Raw genomic sequence first — 12,746 nt, 5'->3', positions numbered from 1 at the left:
GTGGAGGAAAGGAGTGATACAATATGATCAAGAAGAGTGAAAAGTCTAAGCTTGGGGATGCCCCCGTGGTTCATCCCTGCATACATTGGCGGAGCTATGTTGGGGCCGACCCGGGCCATGGCCCGCCCAGGATTTTGAGAAAAAAAGCATGTATACCTATGTACGAGAGGCCCAATCCACTAGCTCAGGCCGAGCAGGCACCTATCAAGCTATCAGGCTAGCAACAATGTAACTATTCAAAGCGATCTGTCCACGCAACGAGCAGCGAGCCCGGTTGTTTCCTGGAGTAAAAGATAGCGCGCTCTCAAAAAAATGTCATACTAGGCAGCTAGCTTTGTAATGGAAAACCTCAAGTGTTGTCGGGGCTAAATATAGGCTGATTTCTTTTCTTATTTTCGAAAAATTCAAACATTTGATTTCAAAGTTTGAAAAAAAAAACTGGATGTAAACAATATTGTATTCTATGAGCGTGTAAACTTTCAGTACAAAATTTGACATAGTATAACACAATCGAGATAACAAAATCAGGGTTTATCATTTTTGCTGACCTCGAAATACAACATATTTCGTTCTGAAAATTTACACACTCATAGATTACAATATTTTCTACATCCTGGTATTTTTGATTTTCTTTAAATGTATAAATTTGAAATTTTCAAAGTTTAGAAAAATAGCCCCAATGGGGCCCGAGCTTAAAAATCGATTCGCGCTTTGTGTAATGCTAAAAAAGCAACCTTTCTTAGGCAGGTAATTTCCGTCACTAGTCAAGCGGATATTATTTTCTTCCTTTCTCCAAAGTTCTCCAAATTCTTAGTTTCAGCGATTTTACAGCATGATTTTTCATTGAATTTTTTCCAAATTCTTAGTACTCGATGAAAAGAAATGTATTCCCGTACATTAATTTAGCCTAGCCTGCCCATCATTTTCTTTGTAGCTCCGCCACTGCCTGCATATTTTAAGAAGACTCAAGCATCTAAGCTTGGGGATGCCCAAGGCATCCCTTCTTCATCGACAACTTATCAGGTTACCTCTAGTGAAACTATATTTTTATTCCGTCACATCTTATGTGCTTTACTTGGAGCGTCTATTTGCTTTTGTTTTTTGTTTTTGTTTGAATAAAATCGGATCGTAGCATTCCTTGTTTGGGAGAGAAACACGCTCCGCTGTTTCGTATGAACACATATGTTCTTAGCTATACTTTTAATGTTCATGGCGAAGGTTGAAACTGCTTCGTTCATTGTTATATGGTTGGAAACAGAAAATGCTTCATGTGGTAATTGGTATGATATCTTGAATAATTTGATACTTGACAATTGTTATGCTCATATATATCATGTTTAGGCTCTTGCATCATGTACTTTGTACCCATTAATGAAGAACTACATAGAGCTTGTTAAAATTTGGTTTGCATGATTGGTCTCTCTAGAGTCTAGATATTTTCTGGTTAAGGTTTTTGAACAACAAGGAAGACGATGTAGAGTCTTATAATGCTTGCAATATGTTCTTATGTAAGCTTTGTTGTACCATTTTATACTTGAGTTTGCTTTAAACAACCTTGCTAGCCTAGCCTTGTATTGAGAGGGAATTCTTCTCGTGCATCCAAATCCTTAAGCCAAAAACTATGCCATTTGTGACCACCATACCTACCTACTACATGGTATTTCTCTGCCATTCCAAAGTACATTACTTGAGTGGTACCTTTAAAATTCTATTCTTTGCCTTTACAATATATAGCTCATGGGAAAATAGCCTTAAAAACTATTGTGGTGAAGAATATGTAGCTATGTATCTTATTTCTTATAAGTTGCTTGTTGAGCGGTAACCATGTTTCGGGGACGCCATCAACTTTTACACCTTTGTTGAATATCATGTGAGTTGCTATGTATGTTCGTCTTGTCTGAAGTAAGGGCGATTTTCATGATCAAATGGTTTGAGTATGCATATTGTTAGAGAAGAACATTGGGCCGCTAACTAAAGCCATGAATCATGGTGGAAGTTTCTGTTTGGACATCAATCCTCAATCTCTTATGAGAATATTATCTGTTGTTGAATGCTTATGCATTAAAGAGGAGTCCATTATCTGTTGTCTATGTTGTCCCGGTATGGATGTCTAAGTTGAGATCTATCAAAAACGAGAAATCAAATGCGATATATCTCCTTGGACCTTTGTACAGGCGGCATAGAGGTACCCCTTTGTGACACTTGGTTGAAACATATGTTATGCAATGATAATCCGCGTTAATCCAAGCTAATTAGGACAAGGTGCGAGCACTATTGGTAATCTATGCATGAGGCTTGCAACTTATAAGATGTCTTATACATAACACATATGATTTATTACTACCGTTGACAAAATTATTTCTATGTTTTCAAAATGAAAAGCTCTAGCACAAAAATAGTAATCCATGCTTCCTCTCGCGAAGGGCCTATCTTCTACTTTATTGTTGAGTCAGCTTTACCAACTTCTTTCTATCTTAGAAGCAAACACTTGTGTGAACCGTGTGCATTGATTCTTACATGTTCACCTATTGCAGCTTGTTATATTACTTTGTGTTGACAATTATCCATGAGATAAACATGTTGAAGTTGAAAGCAACCGCTGAAACTTATATCTTCCTTTGTGTTGCTTCAAAGCTTTCTACTAAGAATTTATTGCTTTATGAGTTGACTCTTATACAAGTCTTATTGATGCTTGTCTTGAAAGTACTATTCATGAAAAGTCTTTGCTATATGATTCAGTTGTTTACTCATTGTCTTTATCATTGCTTCGAATCGCTGCATTCATCTCATATGCTTTACAATAGTATTGATCAAGATTATGATAGCATGTCACTTCAGAAATTATCCTTGTTATCGTTTACCTACTCGAGGGCGAGTAGGAACTAAGCTTGGGGATGCTTGATACGTCTCAAACGTATCTATAATTTCTTATGTTCCATGCTACTTTTATGATGATACTCACATGTTTTATACACACTTTATATCATTATTATGCATTTTCCGGCACTAACCTATTGACGAGATGCCGAAGAGCCAGGTGATGTTTTCTGCTGTTTTTGGTTTCATAAATCCTACAAAGGAAATATTCTCGGAATTGGACGAAATCAACGCCCAGGGTCTTATTTTTCCACGAAGCTTCCAGAAGACCGAAAGGATAACGAAGTGGGGCGACGAGGCGCCGACACCACAGGGCCGCGCGACCAAGGGTGGGCCCGCGCCGCCCTATGGTGTGGGGCCCTCGCGCCGCCTCCAACCCTGCCCTTTCGCCTACTTAAAGCCTTCATCGCGAAAACCCCAGTACCGAGAGCCACGATACGGAAAACCTTCCAGAGACGCCGCCGCCAATCCCATCTCGGGGGATTCAGGAGATCTCCTCCGGCACCCTGCCGGAGAGGGGAATCATCTCCCGGAGGACTCTTCATCACCATGATCGCATCCGGATTGATGTGTGAGTAGTTCACCCCTGGACTATGGGTCCATAGCAGTAGCTAGATGGTTTTCTTCTCCTCATTGTGCTATCATGTTAGATCTTGTGAGCTGCCTGTCATGATCAAGATCGTCTATTTGTAATGCTACATGTTGTGTTTGTTGGGATCCGATGAATATGAAATACTATGTCAAGTTGATTATCAATCTATCATATATGTGTTGTTTATGTTCTTGCATGCTCTCCGTTGCTAGTAGAGGCTCTGGCCAAGTTAATACTTGTAACTCCAAGAGGGAGTATTTATGCTCGATAGTGGGTTCATGCCTCCATTGAATCTGGGACAGTGATAGAAAGTTCTAAGGTTGGGATGTGCTGTTGCCACTAGGGATAAAACATCGATGCTTTGTCTAAGGATATTTGTGTTGATTACATTACGCACCATACTTAATGCAATTGTCTGTTGTTTGCAACTTAATAGTGGAAGGGGTTCGGATGATAACCTGAAGGTGGACTTTTTAGGCATAGATGCATGCTGGATAGCGGTCTATGTACTTTGTCGTAATGCCCTGATTAAAACTCATAGTAGTCATCGTGATATATGTATGTGCATTGTTATGCCTTCTCTATTTGTCAATTGCGCAACTGTAATTTGTTCACCCAACATGCTATTTATCTTATGGGAGAGACACCACTAGTGAATTGTGGACCCCGGTCCATTCTTTACATCTGAAATACAATCTACTGCAAACTCTGTTCTTTATCGTTCTTCGCAAACAAACATCATTTTCCACACTATACATCTAATCCTTTGTTTACGAAGCAAGCCGGTGAGATTGACAACCTCACCGTTACGTCGGGGCAAAGTACTTTGATTGTGTTGTAGCAGGTTCCACGTTGGCGCCGGAATCCCTGGTGTTGCGCTGCACTACACTCCGTCACCAACAACCTTCACGTGTTCCTTGACTCCTACTGGTTCGATAACCTTGGTTTCATACTGAGGGAAAACTCGCTCTTGTACGCATCACACCTTTCTCTTGGGGTTCCCAACGGACGTGTGTTAACTACTACCACGCCAACAGCACAGGGGTCCTTCCCATTCGGAGTGTATAGGCATTCCTTTGATTTTCCTTCGGGCACTTCTTAATTTTAGCCCTTTCTTTGGTGTCATAATAATGAACGGCTCATTGGGTTCATTCTTTTCTTTTCTTCTTTTTATTCTTCTTTTTTTCTTTTCTTTTTCTAGGTAGTTGACATAGGTTTGCCTAACGGGCATACTACAAGTGTACTCCTGTGTATATTCTTGAGTTCAAGTTGGTGGACCCAGAGATCTGAGGCCCACGAAACCAAAGATGTGAAGCCTAAGAAAGTAGAGTTAGTATAGGGAAACTTGTAACAATAAAAGTAAAGGTCCACTGCGGCCCGATAATTACGTACTTGTACGACATGGAAAAGCCTCAGATTCACCTCCTATATAAAGGTGAAGCCAAGGTCGAAATAAGGATCGAATCATTGCAAACCCTAGCCACCGTATTTTCTCTAGTTGGACGCCTTTGTTAGTCTAACCACCTTCAAGTTTTATTTTCCCTCTATTTTCCACGAAACCCTAAGTCTATAATTCGTAGGAATTGACGAGTCGATACCTCGTCAATTGGTGCGCCATCCGTGTGAATTGGAGGTAGCAAGGTCCTGATCTTGATGGCATCATCATCATCATCATCGGCAACAACCAACGTGATGGAAAGAGGTAAACAAATCCAATCTGGTCTTGTCGATTTTGTTGAAATGCTAGCAAGAGGTTGATTGTTCAACTAAAGATACTATCAACCGACTTACTTATGATTCAACGATGAGGTTCACCATTTAAAAGACTAGACTGTCACACAAACATCAACCTTGATATTTTAAAGACACATAAGAATATAGTTATTCATCATTAAATATGTTTCGTCCGCAATAACAAGCATAATGAGATGCATATACTTTTACTCAAAGCTAATATTTTTCAATCAACTCTATGTAATGTTCCTCAATAGTATCTCATTTGCATCATATATAGCGGGGAGACCACAAAGATATTAAACATCTAATATCACTTCCCTATGCATACCTGACTTTCAACTTTTTGAAAAAAATTCATGGCATGCAAGTTATATTCATTGAGGTATTAGAGAATGGGATAATTTATTTCTCTAGCTCTTTCATATGTATGCAAAGTATTTATTATGATGGTCTTATTTATTTAAAGCAAAAATAGACACACAACTAATAAATCACACTCCAAGTTTTTGTGATCATCTCATGTTGCTAAAAAAAGAAGTTTAGGGGTGTGCAAACCAAGATTTTTAGATGAGTTCAGTTGGGTGCCTTAGGCGTCCCCAAGCTTATGGTCTTCACCATTCTTGGATAACTCTTGGTGTGGTGTTCCTCTATTCCCTGTGAAAAACTTCAACACAAAATTTTCTCCCATTTCTTTACTATAGGGTGACATTAGTGGTACAGAAATATCATGCCTGCTTCCATATTCTACAAAACTAAAATTATTCCTTTATGAACGAGAGAGCACATAATTTCCTACTCATTCCTACTATATCAAAAGTTTAAGAAAAATCATTTTTATACTTAAAAGAATGCTTCTAACATTAGGGGGTAGAATCTGTGTAGATTTTTAGCAGCAACCATAAACATGAGCAAATACACCATTAGTGATTAATCCTAACGCCAATTAAGAGCAAACAAGGGAATTATTAAGACATAACGTCCAACCACCGTTGTAAGTTTAAATGTCCCCATAGTTATACCACCATCTGATTAACCATGAATTAATATAACATGAATCTAAGAATTGGGACATGGTTTCTTTCAAGCTCCAGCTGTCCCTACTCCTATCATCATGCAACGATGATAACCTCATGCATTCCCCAACATATGTGTGCAGTCATATATCAGTACAAGAGATCGTCATAGAAGATAACAAATACTTAAATGCAACCATCAACAAATTATCTCACAATTGCCAAGAACAAGTCACTACTCAAACAATGACATAAAGGTACAATACATCATGGGAAAACGAAAGATTGCCTCACACACCATGTTTGCCAAGAGATTACAGATGGTAGATGAATATGGTGATGAGGGTGTTGATGAAGATGATGATGACCACGCCGGAGCGGGGTGGAGTCCACCGGAGGTGATTCCGGCAGCGTTTCCCCTATTCGATCTCCTGGCGGTGACCTGCTCACTCTCTGTTTATGTGTTTTTTGACCTCTGCTGGCGTCGCCTCGAGGAAACCCTGGGGCTAATATGTACAGGTTTTTTTTTAGGTCAAACAAAGTTCGTGGACGCGAAATTTAGGAAAATCGGACGGACGAGGGCGAAAAGACAAACCCTCGTGCTTCTCGGTTGTTGCGAGTTCAATTGACAATGTAAGTTTGTTCCTTTGGTTGTTGAGAATGAGTTTTGTCTTAAAGATTCTAGTTTGTTTTTTTGTTTTCCCTCTTTCAGCATTGATCTAATCGTCTTTTTCTCACCTGACTACACGAGGTAGGCTAGGATAGCCTAGGAATAGAAAAAATAGAAAGGGGACACAGAAATAGAAGATACAAAATTTGGAGGGGCTTCTCACAAAAATACACAGGAACCACATCACCCAAGACAGTGGATCCGTCTTGTCATAAACAGCGTCAACCGAGCTAACCTAATGGATCAGTGTTTTCTTTTTTTTTTTTCAAAAAAATGGATCAGTGTTTTCGGAGACAATTAGAGGGTTGACCGGTGGTTTTCTGAGAAATTTTAAAAAATGGTGTCTTCTTGAAGTCATTGCTCGAAATGTGGTTGTACTTTGCAATTTTCTGTACTGATAGGAACCTATCCCATGTATCAAACGAACTACAAATCTGACCAGTGATCTTCATAGGGCAAACTACGCTCTCTATATAGCACTCTCCATTTTTAAGGTCTCGTATGGACCAGAGAAGTGCGCTTCCCCGGAATTTAGCGCCCAAAACGCATTCCCCTTGGATGGAGTCCCCTGATCTCTCATTATTTTTGGCTTTGCCTCCCTTGTCCTCCCTTCTCCGTCTCGCTCACTCGCGTCCCCCATGATCTCCCCTCTCCACACACACGCACCTCGCCGATCGACCGCTTGATGCCGCATGCCCCAATCGGCGCTGCCACCGTCGTCCGCTGCGGCCGCGGCCGCGGCAGACCCCGAGCCCTCCTGCTCCGAGGATGGGGCGAGGGAGATGGACGACGAGGACCTCGTGGAGGACCTCCTCGCCACCGTCAACTCGGCTCGTGCCTACGCCGACTTCCGCCGCACCCAGCGCAAGGAATGCCACAATCTTCTTCGCTGGCTGCAGCTCGTCCTCCCGCTCCTCGAGGAGCTCCGCGAGTCCACGCCCCGTCTCACGGAGGACGCCTACCGCCGCCTCACCCTGCTCGGCCGAGCATTCGCCGCCGCGCGCCGCCTCCTCCGCTCCTGCAATGACGGCAGCAAGATCTTCCTGGTCTGATCCGATGATCATCCATGCATTGGTTCTTGGTCGTTCTTGCAAATGTGTGGTCTACTGATCTTGAGTCTTGACCAATTGAGCGCAATATAATCCGTTTCAGGCGCTGGAGAGCGAGGCCGTGCTGGGGAGGTTCCGCACTGTGTACGAGAAGATGAACTCTGCGTTGGACGGAATGCCGTACGAGGAGCTCGGCATCTCCGATGAAGTCATGGAGCAGGTAAGCGCATCATCAACAGCTGTTCGTGCATGCCATTCATGGATCAAATATCGCAGTTTCACACATATATATGTTGCTGTTGTTCAAGGTGGAGCTGATGAACGCACAGCTGATGAGATGCAAGAAGAGAACAGACACGCAGGACATAGAGTTGTCCATGGATCTCATGGTGATACTCCAGAACAACAAGGACGACGAGAGGAACGCGGACAGGGCGATACTGGATAGGCTGGCCAGCAAGCTGGAGCTGCAGACGCTGCCGGATCTCAGGGCGGAGACGGTGGCCATAAAGAAGCTCATCAAGGAGCGAAATGGGCAGCAAGAGGAGAGCACCAAGCAGATCGTCGAGCTCCTCAACAAGTTCAAGGCCATCGCCGGCATCGACGAGACGAACGTCCTCGGCGGCGAGGTCTTCGTGACCAAATCTCTCGACAAGTGCCCCTCGTTGATGATCCCGGACGACTTCCTCTGCCCGATCACATTGGAGATCATGACGGATCCTGTCATTGTGGCCAGTGGACAGGCACGCACATTTTCATATCTCGACTCCTCGTACAGCAGATGAATAATCTTTGGAACGCGAGATTTAAGTAAATTCGATCGTTTGAATCTTGTAGACGTACGAGAGGAGAAGCATCCAGAGGTGGCTTGACAGCGGGGAGAGGACGTGCCCCAAGACGCGGCAGCCGCTGGCGCACCTGTCGCTGGCGCCCAACTACGCGCTCAAGAACCTGATCCTGCAGTGGTGCGACAAGCACAAGGTGGAGCTGCAGAGGAGGGAGCCGGAGCCCGTGGCTGAACAAGACGAGCGGCCGAAAGAGGACATCCCGTCGCTGGTGGAAGCGTTGTCGTCGATCCACTCTGACGTGCAGCGGAAGGCGGCCAAGAAGATCCGGGTGCTCTCCAAGGAGTCTCCGGAGAACAGGGCGCTCATCGCCGGCAACGGCGGCATCCCGGCCCTGATCGGCCTGCTGGCCTACCCGGACAAGAAGGTGCAGGAGAACACGGTGACCTCGTTACTGAACCTGTCCATTGACCAGAGCAACAAGATCTTCATCACCAAGGGGGGAGCCATCCCGCTCATCATCGAGATCCTCAGGAATGGCAGCGCGGTGGGGCAGGAGAACTCGGCCGCGACGCTCTTCAGCCTGTCCATGCTTGACGAAAACAAGGTGACGATCGGGACCCTGGGTGGCATCGCGCCGCTGGTGGAGCTCCTGAGGAACGGCACCGTCCGGGGCAAGAAGGACGCCGCCACGGCCATCTTCAACCTCATCCTCAACCAGCAGAACAAGGTCAGGGCCACCCACGCGGGCATCGTCCCGGTGCTGCTCAAGGTCATCGACGACAAGAACCTCGGGATGGTCGATGAGGCGCTCTCCATCTTCCTCTTGCTGTCTTCGCACGCCGCCTGCCTCGGCGAGGTCGGCACGACGCAGTTCGTCGAGAAACTCGTGCAGCTCATCAAGGAAGGGACGCCCAAGAATCAGGAGTGCGCGCTGTCCGTCCTGCTGGAGCTGGGAACCAAGAAGCAGCCGCTCCTGGTGCACGCGCTCAGATTCGGCCTCCACGAGCACCTCTCAAAGATCGCCAGGACCGGCACTAGTAGAGCGCAGAGGAAGGCCAACTCTCTCATTCAGCTGGCGAAGAAGTGCTACTAAGTGTCAGGACCCATTTGTGACTGTAATTTAACACTGCTTTTGATAGAAATTACATTGTACGTCCTGTTCTCACTTCTCAGTGATGCATATGGGATGTATCTGTATGATGCAACAGGAACACTACTTAAGTGCAAATTGGAAATAGGAAATACGGACAACCAATGGACCGCTTTGCTACCAATTCCCTGCACTTTCCTCACACGCTTTAAGGCCTCAATTGCTCATTGTTGGAATGATGGAATATGGATAATCCCTCTAAATCATATCACATCACATCTAGCCGAGCTGCGGGAAAAAAAGGAAGCTCTGATGGCGTTCTTAAGAACGTGTCCTCTTCATATAGTAGGGGCTGGAGGATAAACAAAACTGAAACTTTCTCACAAAGGGAAAATCTTTGCTTGGCAGCTGATAAAAGGAAGGATCAAGGTCAGATCTGTTCTATTTAGACAAAAAAATTGTGGATTATGAAAAATGCCCTTTTGGGTGCACTGCCAGAGAAACTGATGAACACTTTGCATTGAATTGCGTACAAACTCAGCAAATCCTTCGGTGACCCAGGATTTTGCTACAACAACAAAAATACACACATTTCAAAAAAAAAAGTTAGTAAAATACTGTGAAAATTGCAACGTAGTGCAGCATACGAAGTACTAAATGTGTCGTTGCAATTGCAAGGTAGATAGCGTTTAATACAAAGGTTGACGTCATAAATGTGTCGGGCGGAGCTGTATGTTCACGATCCTCCAATTACTAAAAGAAACGAGAAAAAAATGATACTACACATTCTACGAGGAAGGACAATACAATGGCAAGTACAAGAACTCCGGGTAGCCGCTTCGTATTAAGATAGATGTCAGCCGTAGAAGAGCACATTGTACTTAAACGGGTGAGTGTTGAAAATAAACACGGCCATGTTTGAGCAGAATTTTTTTGCTTATTCTCACAAGAAATTAGCTTAATTCTCAGTTGACTCCTAAATCATAGAATTATATCATAACACGTGTTAGCATGAGTTGCAAATATTTTTGTTGTTACATATGGGATTGTAAGTGAGAGAAAAATTCCCAGCCATTTGATTGCTTAGTGATTCGTTTAGTCATAAGTTAAAAATGACCTAAACCATTATATTGCTAAATAATTCGTGCTAGTTATGAGTTACAACGAGGATTGCAACTAAAATTTAACATCCATTTGACTTAATTCGCAGGCGGCTAAGAATTAGTCACACCCTACCCATGAGGTTTGGGTACTATTAACTAATCAACCGGTAATAGTAATATAAGAAAACAAAAGATAAAGCTCCATCCTTTGGCTAGCAAGCGAGATTTTACAAGTGTGTGAGCTCTGTGTGCTCTACCGCGTGATCAATTCATTCGAGCTAGCAGCTACCTTGTACGTGGGTTAGGTCTCAGCAAGTTATATCAATCAGGAAAGGAGCGAATATACATTTGCTAGTCAGTCGCTTCGTGTGAAGAAAAAACTCCGGCGAGATGGCACAGACATGTCTGAGACCCGCAGTCACTGCGAACCAGTCAAGGTGCCGACGGTTGTCATGTCGTTGACACAGCTAGAATTGCCATCGGCATAACCCTGTGTCGATGCTGTCGGCACCTTGTCGTCGGCACAATATGGCCTGACACAAGCTCATTTGCCGTCGGCAATTATGGCTGGAATTCGAAAATATATATTTTTTCATTTTTTTTAGTCTCTCACGTAGATCATTTTAACTCTAACTATAATTAATCTTAGGTCAAATTACACTCTTGGTCAAATTATCTAATTTGGTTACCCGCAAAAAAAAATTAATTTGGTCATCCATCCTCACACTGCTTCAACCTAGCATATTTAACATGTTCGTTCCTTCCAGTTGTGCTTCCATGAAAGAAATGGAAAATTGTTGATAATACTACCGTATCAATCCTATTAAACCTTAGACCATGATATCACAACTCTTTATTATTTTGAATTTTATACAATTATTTAAATAAACATCAATTATTAAGTAAAATAATCTTTATGCAAAATACAATTATTAATTTTAATTTTTTTTAAAAAAAAATAAAAAATTCTGAATTTCTGGCAAAAACTAAAATCTTCCAGCTTTAATATTTTCCTTTGAAATTTTGAGAATCTAAAAATGGCAACTGGGTAAACCCCGCTGAATTCGGATGTAACTTTTTGAGCCAATCATTTTGATATGTTATACATTTTTTCCGATCGTCGTATGCAAAAGATAATGCCATTTTATCGAGAAATAAACCATTTTTTGCAAAAAAACTGAAAATTCATTTTTTTTAAATTTTCCTTAAAACTAGATGACATAACACAGGTCCATCTCGGAGGATTTTTTTATTTTTTTTATCATTTTTGTTTATTTTTTCCAAAACTGAAAAGGCGATATCAAGCGGGAGGGGGGAGGGGAAAGCCGTCAGCACAAAGCCTACCTCCTAACGCTGTTTTGCTCGCCGTCACGACGGAGCACCTATGCCAACGGCCAACCCATGCCGGTGCCGATGGTGGCCGTCAGCACAAGCTTTTCTGTGCCGACGGCTTCCTTGTGCCGACGGTCTTCTTCCGGCCTAATCTGTTCGGAACCTGTGCTGACGGCCCTGATAAAAAGCCGTTGGCACAATTTTTAGCCGTCGGCACCTTGACGTTTCCCTGTAGTGAGTCAAGCTATATGTACACGTTCACGGCTGAACTGTAGGTCCGCCCTTGAAATCCTTGTTAGAGTACGTGTATAATTAGAGATAGACTAGGATCTTCTTGTATCCCAAGTCGTTAGATATCTTAGCATCCAAGTCATGTACCTCTATATATACCCCATGAGGGTCATTGCAATACAACAACGGAAAATTAGGGTTCTATATTTTCCACATGGTATCAGAGCGGTTAGCCTCACGGCGCCGATCCTAGGTCCTCCCACC

The 12,746-nt window shown here is 43.1% G+C and overlaps 1 protein-coding gene across 1 annotated transcript; it reads left to right on the top strand.

The window, feature by feature from the left end:
- Positions 1-7,581: 7,581 nt before the first annotated feature.
- Positions 7,582-9,819, top strand: LOC124681435 (U-box domain-containing protein 15-like). The gene is made up of 4 exons (XM_047216361.1): positions 7,582-7,935; positions 8,042-8,158; positions 8,247-8,681; positions 8,776-9,819. Exons 1-4 carry the CDS (start codon positions 7,582-7,584, stop codon positions 9,817-9,819), a joined length of 1,950 nt encoding a protein of 649 aa, XP_047072317.1.
- Positions 9,820-12,746: the final 2,927 nt, after the last annotated feature.

Source organism: Lolium rigidum, chromosome 1, assembly GCF_022539505.1.
Source record: "Lolium rigidum isolate FL_2022 chromosome 1, APGP_CSIRO_Lrig_0.1, whole genome shotgun sequence".
NCBI classification, from domain to species: domain Eukaryota; kingdom Viridiplantae; phylum Streptophyta; class Magnoliopsida; order Poales; family Poaceae; genus Lolium; species Lolium rigidum.
This window is presented reverse-complemented; position numbering and strand designations above follow the sequence as displayed.